At 39.6% G+C, this 12,523-nt stretch overlaps 1 protein-coding gene across 2 annotated transcripts in view; it reads left to right on the top strand.

Moving 5' to 3' along the window:
* The window catches only part of NGEF (neuronal guanine nucleotide exchange factor), a 129,658-nt gene that overhangs the window by 43,171 nt on the left and 73,964 nt on the right, over positions 1 to 12,523 (top strand). The window contains exon 3 of one of the 2 annotated variants that reach the window (XM_063442379.1): positions 9,735 to 9,813. In XM_063442379.1, coding sequence (XP_063298449.1) covers positions 9,735 to 9,813 — 79 coding nt within the window. Of the gene's footprint in view, positions 1 to 9,734; positions 9,814 to 10,618; positions 10,977 to 12,523 lie in introns of those variants that run through there. The other variant, XM_063442380.1, reaches the window with a different exon arrangement.

Below are 12,523 nucleotides of genomic sequence, written 5' to 3' on the forward strand. Positions count from 1 at the left end.
TTTGAATCTATTTAGCAGTTTTTTTCATTAGCTTTTGTAGATAAGTAAAATATTTTTCAAGTAAAAGTCCAAAAACATGGTTTTTTTTTTATTTTTCACCATATTTTATTATTTTTTTTAAATACAATATATGACATAATATATATACTGGTATGTAAAGAAAGCCCTTCTTGTCGTGAAAAAAACAGTATATAACTTGTATGGGAACCGTAAATGAGAGAGCGGAAAATTACAGCTAAACACAAACACCACAAAAGTGTTAAAACTGCTCTGGTCCTTAACGTACAAACATCGCAAAAACAGGCCGGTCCTGAAGGGGTTAAAAGAGGAAAAACTACCACAACAAGAGGACATAGTCTTAAATTAGAGGGCAAAGGCTTAGACAGTGCAGTGGCCGGAAACACTGACTGACTCTAGTTGTGAGGATGCCCTCCTTGAGCTGGCACGAATATAAAAATATATTTACCACACTTTATTGCGGTAGCCTTGAACCTCTATCGGTTGCAGATCACTTTAAGAGCTCCCTCATGATCACCTGAAGCTTCTTAGAGCATCACAGCCAACACTCTGAGTCACTGATTGAGTATCGTACAGCGAGGGAACTCTTAAAGTGATCAGCATCCAATATTGGTGCCGACCACAATGCTCCCCCTCCAGAAACCAGGGATTCAGCTCCCCAGTTCAAATGGATCACCAAGGATAACAGCCTCCTCCTGCCAAATGATAAGCAGGAAGGGGGCACATTTAACATTTACACACACAACACTCATCTACACTCAGACTGCCCTCTACCCACAACACTCAGCCAGCACACACATGCACACTCATCTTCCTCCCTACATACTGTCAGCCTCCTCCACACACAACACAGCCACTACACAGTATTTCACGCACAGAAGACTCTGTTTTAGCTATTTGAGGAAGCAATAGAAATTTCAAAGGATAACGTACAAATTGAATCCCCAGAATGGAGTTATGCTCTCCCCCGCATATATACAACACTCAGCAACCACTCACACACACAACATGCACAAAAGGAGTGGGCCCCAGCATGGCACCCTGCATAGTTCCTGACCAATCTTAATCCAGCTCTACTGATATCGATAAAAAATGGGGGGCATCGTAAATGCGGTGATACAGTAACAAATATATGTATTTTGTAATAGTAGTCCTGAATCACATCTTTCATTGATATATTAATCTATTAAGGAGTACATTTTACACAATTACATTATGACAGTATCATGATTTGGTCCATTAAGATCTAATATTTATTGTTATGTCCTGCTTATTTACTAATGAAACTCCACCTTTGCTGTTGGTTATTGAATGAGCTATTACATTTCTGAACAAATTGTTATGACAGGTTGTCATTGGTCCTTATGGTGTTAAAGTACAGTTGAATATTTTTTTTTTGCTTTACTGCGACACGTGAATACTAAGAGAGATAGAATGTTCATGCTGTTTGATTGTAGCTGTAGTGATTTTTTTTATTTTTTTTTTTATCTGAAAGTAGAGTTTAGTGAATTAATTGTACTATGAACATACGGGTTACCCTGCACCAAACCTACCAGTAGGCATAAATAAATCATGAACCTTTACTCAAAGCTAGTGCCTCTTGTTAATTGGATCATTAATCTGCTGTGGTATTTGTAAACGCATATACGAATACGCTTCCTCCTAATGCTTTTGTAATGCTGCACTTTACATTTAAAATATTAAATTAGGACAACAGCCAATTAGGTCATGTAGGGCTGTGTCTGGATTATGTTGGTTTGGGGAATTGTTTACTTGTTACCACCAGGAGCCAAGGCTATTAGCTGCAATTTAGATAGAGTTCTGTAGGGTATATCTCTCATATTGTAGTTCTGCACAGACTCACGGCATTAAATATGAAGTTCTGCATTAGGCAGAGCCAAGACACTGCAATACAGAGATATTCCTTCTCATCCTCTTTGGCTTTGCTTAAAAGCGCGTTTAAAGTGCAGGGAGTAAGAATGCCTGGGGGGAGCATGATGAGTAAATCCGGCTCTGACCGTGAATTCTCGAATCTAGCTTTAAGGCGTAAGAAATAGGATGCAGAACAGAAAGTACATTAATAGCTTAGCAAAAATCAGGGCATAGAAAAGGTTAAGGATGAGATTAGATGGGTACAATTGCAAGTTTTTATGAAGCTAGATATAATTACATATTACAGAGTTCTATTTAATTAGCATTTTCCCATCCTGTAAGAAATGTGCCCAGGGCCAGGGCTAGACTTTGAATCCTGGGATTTTTTTTTAGAAAAAAGGTACATTTAGTATTAATAAATACAATTTCACTGATGTTGTGTCTACAAATGATGGCTCAGGTAAAACCCAAAACAGTTTTCATAGAGCTGCATATACCAACTAAAACACAACTTGTTTTAAAGATGTTTCAAAGATGTTTGAAAATAACACTTAAGCGAATAGAAAACGCATAGTGTCTTACAATGTAAAATAATTTTCAAAAGTAATGTCTGCATCATGGTAACAAGCTACTTCTCTGTTTGGGGGGACAGGGGCCCTGGTTAACAGGAAAATGAAGAGATTCAGTATTAACAAATCATGGTGCAAATCAGCTGCATACGTTCCAACATGTCAAATGGAAAAAGAGGGACGATTTAATTTTAGGGGTGTGAATTGGGGAAGGTCAGGGAGGGAGATATTCTGAGTAATGTCAGGTGATTTACTAATAACAATTTATGCAACCTAAATGTAATTTAGAACAAGGACAATGTATCTTGTTTACACAGACTGAATTCTAAACTCATTAATTGTAATTTAAAGACACATTCCTGTGAGTTTTATTGTTATAGACTCAGACACACCAACAATATGGAGCTTCTAGAAAAGCGAGACATTAGAATAGAAAAGGGGGGATGGAGGGATTTGGGCCCAAAATAAGAACTGCCCCTCCTAAACAGGGACTCTTGGAGAGTATGCTGCTGCTTGACATCAGAAAAAGTGAATTGAAGAAATATTTCACTTTTGAAATAGCAATGATCCAACTACATGTCACAGCATAAAAACAAAACAAATGGAATCCGGTCACTAATGGGTAATAAATAAATATATGTAGTTGCTCCTTTCGTTTTTACTATAAGGTAAAAGTTGCGTGTTTCATTCATAAGCTTGTTTAAATGCATGTACAGTAAGGATGTATCCTTAATCATTTTTTAAAGTACGGTCTGATGCCTTGTATACAATTTCTTTGCTCTTTTAAATGTATAGTTGATTTCTTAAATACAATAAAAACATTTTAGTAAAAACTAAACAAAAAACTGTTATTAAACTAACAAGCTGCTAAAGAATTTACGAGTGGATGCTGATCTTGGGAAAAACACAGACTAAAAGAATTAACAAGTCCAGTGTAATACCTCACTGCACACTTAAAGGGACACTCTAACGTTATTAAAAAAAAAAAAAATTTCGTGTTCTTTTTAACTTTTAGATTTAGGGTGCTCCCATTGAAAATGTATAAAAAAAATTAAAAAAAAAACCTCTCCTGTAGTAAAGCGATGTCTGGGTCTCCGCAAGGCCACTTCTCCTCCTGAGGTGAGACCATAATTGATTGAGTGATGATGTCCTATGGCCAGTCCACAGCCTAGACAAATACTGAGGCTTTATATTACGTGACTATTGCCTGGTGGCGCTATTTGGATGCTTCTCATGCTTCTCCCAATGCTACTCTGTGAGAAGAATTATCAGCGTTTGACGTCATGTTGGGCTTATGATGTATTTAGATAATTAAAGTCTTTCAATTGGATGTGCCTGTAATTAAGGATAGGAAAACAAAAAGGGACAAATTGCCTTAGTACTACATACTGGTATATATACAGTGAGGGGAAAAAGTATTTGATCCCTTGCTGATTCTGAACATTTGTCCTCTGACAAAGAAATTATCAGGCTATAATTTTAATGGTAGGTGTATTTTAACAGTGAGAGACCGAATAACAAACAAAAAATCTAGAAAAACGCATGTCAAAAAAGTTGTAAATTTATTTGCATGTCAATGAGTGAAATAAGTACAGTTGGACCTCGGTTTACGAATTTAATGCGTTCTCCGGGACGTTTCTTATTGCGAAACGTTTGTAAACCGAAACGCGGTTTCTCATAGGAATGCATTGAAAACCAATTAATCCGTTCTAGAGGTCAGAAAAATGTCAAAATGAGCTGGCATGGAAACCAACCCACAACGCAGAACACACAATAAAAGGCATGCAAACGACAAAGCTCAGCTTTCCACAGCTCCACAACTTGAGAAATGCACCAAAAAGTCCCAAAACAACTGAAAACAATTTCCAGAATGGCTCCAAAACTCGATGCAAAAGCCGTTCCAACACCTCCACACTCGATGCCACGTGCTACCCACAAACTCCAGCATGCAGGGGACGGTGCTATAAACCTCCCCAGTTGCAATGCTTTCTGGGGAAACTTGCCTTGTATTGCGAAAAAAATGTGTAAACCGAGGCATTATTTTCAATGGATTTTCATTTGTAAACCGAAAATTATGTTAACCGAGGCGTTTGTAAACCGAGGTCCCACTGTATTTGATTCCCTATCAATCAGCAAGATTTCTGGCTCCCAGGTGTCTTTTATACAGGTAACAAGCTGAGATTAGGAGCACTCTCTTAATGGGGGTGCTCCTAATCTCAGCGTGTTACCTGTATAAAAGACACCTGTCTACAGAAGCAATCAATCAGATTCTAAACTCTCCATCATGGCCAAGACCAAAGAGCTGTCCAAGGACGTCAGGGACAAGATTGTAGACCTACACAAGGCTGGAATGGACTTCAAGACCATCGCCAAGCAGCTTGGTGAGAAGGTGACAACAGTTGGTGCGATTATTCGCAAATGGCAGAAACACAAAATAACTGGCAGTCTCCCTCGGTCTGGTGCTCCATGCAAGATCTCACCTAATGGAGTTTCAATGATAATGAGAATGGTGAGAAATCAGCACAGAACCATATGGGAGGATCTTGTTAATGATCTGAAGGCAGCTGGGACCATAGTCACCAAGTAAACAATTAGTAACACATTACGCTGTGAAGGACTGAACCCCCTCCACCCCCCGCGCCCACAAGGTCCCCCTGCTTAAGAAAGCACATGTACAGGCCCATCTTAAGTTTGCCAATGATTCAAAGGAAAACTGGGTGAAAGTGTTGTGGTCAGATGAGACCAAAATCAAGCTCTTTGGCATCAACTCAACTCGCCGTGTTTGAAGGAGGAGGAATGCTGCCTTTTGACCCCAAGAACACCATCCCCACTGTCAAACACAGAGGTGGAAACATTATGCTTTGGTGGTGTTTTTCTGTTAAGGGGACAGGACAACTGCACCGCATCAAAGGGACGATGGATGGGGCCATGTACCATCAAATATTGGGTGAGAACCTCCTTCCCTCAGCCAGGGCATTGAAAATGGGTCGTGGATGGGTATTCCAGCATGACAATGACCCAAAACACACAGCCAAGGCAACAAAGGAATGGCTCAAGAACAAGCACATTAAGGTCCTGGAGTGGCCTAGCCAGTCCCCAGACCTTAATCCCATAGAAAATCTGTGGAGGGAGCTGAAGGTTTGAGTTGCCAAACATCAGCCTCAAAACTTTAAGACCTTAAGACTTGGAGAGGATCTGCAAAGAGGAGTGGGACAAAATCCCTCCTGAGATGTGTGAAAACCTGGTGGCCAACCACAAGAAATGTCTGACCTCTGTGATTGCAAACAAGGGTTTTGCCACCAAGTACTAAGTCGAAGAGGTCAAATATTTCACTAATTGACATGCAAATCAATTTATAACTTTTTTGACATGCGTTTTTCTGCATTGTTTTTTTTGTTATTCTGTCTCTCACTGTTAAAGGGACACTATAGTCACCCAGACCACTTCAGCTCAATGAAGTGGTCTGGGTGCCAGGTCCCTCAGGTATTAACCCTTCAGATGTAATCATAGCAGTTTGAGAGAAACTGCTATGTTTACATTTGGGGCTAATCCAGCCTCTAGTGGCTGTCTTACGGACAGCCACTAGAGGCGCATCTGCGACGCTGGAGGCATATTTCGTCCTATAGACACTTTGAATGCGCGCGCGGCACTTGCCGCGCATGCACATTTGGCTCCAGTGACGTCGGACGGGGGAGCTGACGTCGGCGGGGGAGGAGAGGTCACCAGCACCGAGGCAGCCCAGCACTGGATTAAGGTAAGCTGCTGAAGGGCTTTTAACCCCTCCAGCGCCACGGGAGGGGTACCCTTAGGGTGGGGGCTCCCTCAGGGCACTATAGTGTCAGAAAAAACGCTTTGTTTTCCTGACACTATAGTGATTCTTTAAAATACACCTACCATTAAAATTATAGACTGATCATTTCTTTGTCAGCGGGCAAACGTTCAAAATCAGCAGGGAATCAAATACTTTTTTCTCTCACTGTATATATATATAAATGAAGCTGAATATTAAGTGGTTAGTCTAGGTTAATAATTGACTATATATTTTTAATGCAATATATCAGTAATGCATAAAAAGTGAAAACAATGTATTTAAACAAGTTACCCACTTAAAGTTTTTCTTTAATGTACTTCTTAGTGGATCCTCCATATACCTCAATCCTGCTTGCCACTCCTGGCGCAGAAGAGGACCGGCCAGAAGAAAATGGCAGCACATATAAGTTTAGTTCATTTATAACACATTTTTCTGTGCCAATGTGTATGTCATATTGGAAGGTTAAATTATTTTTATTTTTGTCACTGGATATTATGGTTTTTGTATGTGTATAGGTACAAGTCATACATGTCATCTTATAATGATCACAACCACCATTTTGCCCAGCTAAGCTGCGAGAGCATGATGAACGATGTATTCCCCAGCTGTTAATCTGTGCTTGTTTCTCTACCGCTCCTAATTCTCCCAGATCTCATAATTCACAATGACACTGCCCAGCATTTTTCCATATTGGAGACACAGCCATGCTGATGTAAAAACATGTCAGCTCAGTAGTTACTGTAGCATGTAATATTTATTGTGGTGATCTGTCACATTAATCTATACTGCTTAAAGTATGCAATGTTTAGATAAAAGTTGTTTGAGCACTAAGCCACTTTCGCTATAGTTTCTTATCCTTCAAGGAAAAAGGTCCCAAGAAGAACAAGAGGCACATCTATCTATGTTGTGTTGTGTTGTGTTAATCATATTAACTGGGCATGCGCCATCATTTTAACACACCTTAAAGGACCACTCTAGTGCCAGGAAAACATACTCGTTTTCCTGGCACTAGAGTGCCCTGAGGGTGCCCCCACCCTCAGGGTCCCCCTCCCGCCCGGCTCTGGGGGGAGGAAGGGGTTAAACTTACCTCTTTCTCCAGCGCCGGGCGGGGAGCTCTACTCCTCCTCTCCTTCTTCCTTGCAACGTCATCGGCTGAATGCGCATGCGCGGCAGGAGCCGCGCTCGCATTCAGCCGGTCGCATGATTTTCACAGTGAGAAGCACGCAAGCGCCTCTGGCGGCTGTCAATGAGACAGCCACTAGAGGTTTTGGAGGCTGGATTAACCCTCAGTATAAACATAGCAGTTTCTCTGAAACTGCTATGTTTATAAAAAAAAAAGGGTTAATCCTAGAGGGACCTCATTAAGCTGAAGTGGTCTGGGTGCCTAGAGTGGTCCTTTAAAGCAGACCTTTCCTCAGTGTCACTGTGTTGTACTAGGAAATCTGCTGATTTTTGGAGATATATGTGAAGAGCCATTCTGGGGAATGTTCTAGAAGTGACAGTTACCATAGAAACCAACATACTCTTACAATTGACTGCTCCATTTTTAGAACTTTGTTCTAAACGTAAACACAATGATCATTTTGTGCACATTGTGAAATTTTAATGGGGCAAGAAGACCTATAGGAGATAATACGGCCTCTCAGGATCTTCCACAGATCCCATGTTTTTAACTTTTGCTTACTTGCTTTGTTTTTAGTGCTACGTAGACTCTTCGTCTCACAATGGACCTGAGCGAGGATTTATCGAAGGGCAAGCTACTGAGTTTCTCTAATCATTTGCCCATTTGCCCGTTCTCAGAGTTCTAATATTCTATTTTTTTTTTTATTGCAAAACCTGACAGTGTTAATTTAAAGCCATGAGTCATGAGACTGCATCACATGGTTTTTTTATTTAACTTATTCATACACACACCTGTGAAACAGCAGGACTGCAGCTAAGCTCCCATGTTGGGAATTATGGTAGAAGTTTACAAAACAACCTCATAATGAGATAACCTTCTCTAGTAGATGCCAATTATACAGGGCATCATGTGGGTTAAGACTGTATGTAACCGCCATAATAACGCAAGTAAAACAAATTGAATTATAAGAGGAGAAACATGAAAGAAGAGGAGCACAGACTTCTGGGAGTTTTACCTGTCTCCAGTTAGAGAGACAATCATTGTTTAGTGAATAAGTGAGTGCGCTGGATTGTGTATTTTGTTATGTTGTATATATTGGCACCAGCAGCACCCTATAATCTATGCAAGAGTTGGTTTCATAAATCAAATGAATGACTTTGTTTACTATGATCACATCAAGGTGATTAAAAAAACACAGCTGGACAGCTGTTTCTCAAATACTGGCTTATATAACGCACTAGGTCTGATGGAGCTCAGATTAATGGGAGTTGTAGTTTATTTACATTAATTGACATGAACACTTGGCTTTTTTTTTTTTTATGTGTGGATAACTATAACCCTTGTGTTTGGAAATTATTACAAAGAGTAATAAGGTTATGTTAGTAGCTATGATTGGATCAAGTGTGGGATACATTTCAGAATTCTTCCAGTCAGTTGTTTAGAGGAGGAATGTTTCCATGCCCCAGGCAGTAACAGGGATTAAGGAGAAATATGTTGTGGCCTTCTATAGGAATGGATTTGAAGAAATGATTTCACAGAGGTAAAATGATTGTGGCACATATTGCACACAGTGTTGTTTTTTCATAAGAATTGTCCATCTCTCTGTAAAACTTTTTAAGAAATGCATCTGAGACACTTCAAACTATTTAGATCACTTATTGCTAATCTATGGCACTCCAGATATTAGGAAATGTTTTTCAATGAGGTCAGACAGTCATTAGGCATTTCAGAGAATAACACAGAACATAAAGAGGATTCTAACTGCACATCAATGTATCTCTCCTTAGCTTATCCCCCATTTTCTAACTAGCAGCAGTGACACTGAAAAACCAGGGTTTTAGGAGTTCTCTATCTCATGATCTTGAATAAAAGAGTTCAAGATTAATTACAGAGATCAGTGTCAGCAAGAGCGATTGTGTGGTGCTCTGAGATGATTTGTATACAATGGAGTAAATTCTGTAGGAAGCTGAAAAGATGTACGATTAATTAATTCATAGTCAGGCTTTGGCAATTCCCATAACTACATTATAAACATTGTATACCATTGGCCATTAAAGTGTTAATGTATCTGTATATAAGGATCATAACATACTACATGATTGTATCGTTGCACCTACATTTATAAGATGCAAGTTTTAAGAGAGAGAAATGCTTGCAGTTCTATCCAGAAAAAAAAACGTTTTTTTTTTTGTTTTTTTAAAATCTACAAGTGCATGCAAGGCTGTTATATATAATTAGGAACACTGTCCCTATATGTAACTGTGACATTTGTTCCAGTGAAGCATTTGCAGAAGTGATTGATTTTAGAAAAGTTTAAGACTGAACTCTTTCAATTCTCCAGGTCAACAGGGACAAAGGGACCCCAGGAGTGTTCGTGTGAATGTTGCTACAAATTCTTCGACAGCCCCCACATTAAACAGGTAAGACTGTGTCCCATCTCCCCTTCTCAAGAGAAATCTAGCATTCACTTTGTTTTCTTTTCTTTTTCTTATTTTTTTAATTTTTTATTACTATTGATTTTAATATCTCGAACTTTAAACTTATAAACCAGTGTTGTCAGAATTGTACTATCCTCAAAACTCATGTCAAGCAGACCCTGGGCAAGCCTGACATGCTGAAACTACTTGATCCCAATAAAACAGAAGAAGAAAAAAAGATGCCCAGGACATTGAATTTTCTTCCTGTTGAGGATTCATATCAATAGCCGACTCACGGATGGGATGCTCGGCTAAAGCAAAGCCCAAGGTACAGCAAGAAGCACACACAAACAATACACACAGCATGGCCATTCCCAGGCAGCAGGCAGCCAGCAGCCATCAGCCAGCAGCCAGCAGTGTCACAATGTAACAAGTTGTAGAACAGTCAGTCTGCCTCGGCAGAACAAGGCTCACTCTACCAGGCACATGCTGCAATAACACTGCCCCCCTTCTTCCCCAAATCTCAGTCTGTCTCTCCTTTCAATACTTTATTTTTTGAATTCCCTTCTGTCAGCCTTCCCGGTTGCAGTAAATAGGTTAGGAGGTCACAGATCCTGTCCTTTGGGGTTTATAATGTACTGTCACACACTTTCCTTGTTAAGCTATCTCCAAAATACTCTCAAACATTGTTTTCCAGTCCATTTTTGTCTTCCTTCACTAAATACCTATTCTATCTCCTCCTTTGATTGTCTCCCTCCCTCTCCTTTCTCCTCCTCTCTCCTTTTCTATTCCCATTCTTTTTTTCCTTCTTTTTTCCTTCTCTCCTCTCCACCTCCTCCTCTCCTGTCATCTCCTGCCTCCACCTGCACTTAACCCTTCCCTGCCCCCCCACCTCCCAGTTTTGTTCCCTCTGTCTATATCTCCCTATACAAACACATATTCCACATTTAGTATCAGATAGACCCCCCATTCCATAGACTCTTTTCCTTCCCGTTTCCCTGGTAACCAGTGAAGTGCAGTCTTTGGTTGGCAGGCAGCGTCCCTGCACTCTCTGCACCCTGTGACTGTCTGAGAGAGTGCAGCATGGAGCCAGAGGCATTGTCCGAGCAAGGGGAAGCTGATATTTGTGACCCCCCCAGCCCAAGCGAAGCAGAACACATTGAAGGGTGAGAGAGGCACAGGGTGGAGGGACAAATAGCTTGATGATAGCTAAATATAGAAAGCATGTGAGCTGCTGACTGTCATGAGAGTGTGTGATGGCATGTGTAGGTGTTGCTGCTTGTCCTTCTGTCTGTAGGTGTATTTTTTTTCTACCTGTACATTTCCCTGCATCCCTGCATCTTGCTTTTGTGTAGATATATATTTTTTGAATCTCCTCTGTTTATTAGTATCTCCTGCATCTACCTATGGGTCTCCCTGTGTGTTGGTCCAGGTGTTTGCAGAACCATGTGTGTTTTGAGCAGGTGTCTGACACTTTGTTACTGTGCATGATCCAGATCTAGCATTTTGTTTTTGTACTCTCCATGCAAGGATTTAGGATGATGTGGGTGTAAATTGCTGCCTGTGAGTAATTGTAATATAATTACTGTGCATTGTGAAATATATACTGTATATAGAGGACTTGGTGTGATATGCACTGCCATTTAATAACCAGTGGATTTAACAGAGATAATGGCAAACGTATCTAACATTATGGAATAATCACTTGTTTCCCATGAAGTATACACGATTATCGGAAAAAGACTTACATCCCACTGGATTGACTAGCTGGCAAGCGTTCTAAAGGTGTTAGCACCACTTAGTAAATATGGGCCATTCTGTTGAATCACATATTTGCCTGCTTTATTGTTGTTATATACAGAATGCTGTCTTTATAATCTGACATGCCTCATACCCTGCTTTTTGGTTTTTTTTATTGTGTTTGCTTGGATAGATTTATTCTGCGTAAATAAAATAGAAACATTGCAAGCATGCGTGAGTTCCTGATCACAAAAATAGTTTTATGGCAGCTGGCTCTTAATGCTGCAATCTCTATTTTTATACTGATTTCCATATCTCAACAAGAACATGGTTTTTGAGGAAAATACAAAGAAAGAAAAAATGGCATATATCACAATTATATTTATTCATAAAACATTTATTAGTCCAGTAGAGCCACATGCCATTCACAAATATCATTTTAAGAAAAAAAAAAAATCTGATATATTTGGCTCTATTTGATGCTTAAATGTCTTGTTCCATTAGTTCATTGCAGTAATGACGTGTGTAAATAGGCGTATAATGAACTTAGAACACATGAAACGACCTTTGCTAAGATTATTTACCTACAAACATACATTATAAAATATACATTATAAAAATGATCAAAATGTCTCAAAACAACTTTCAGTGCCATAATATATGCCCACGTCATATAATGTGATTTAATATCTATTTGAATATCAGATTTATTAGGAACATAAAATCTATTCATCTATCAAAAAATGTTGCTATTTATTAAGTTGTTCACTAATGCTTATTATGTGTATGGTGCTCTGAATACAATAGCTGTGGTTTATTATGGAACCCTGATGAAATCAAACATGCTTTAGAATATGTACAGGTGGAAATGGAATATTGTACGTGGGTAGACACAGTACCTCCCTTTTAATGCAGAATGTGTAAAGGAAAACATTTGCCAGATTATGCACTTGCCATGCAGCTTAGTACCAGC

This window comes from Pelobates fuscus, chromosome 2, assembly GCF_036172605.1.
Source record: "Pelobates fuscus isolate aPelFus1 chromosome 2, aPelFus1.pri, whole genome shotgun sequence".
Taxonomy (NCBI): Eukaryota; Metazoa; Chordata; class Amphibia; order Anura; family Pelobatidae; genus Pelobates; species Pelobates fuscus.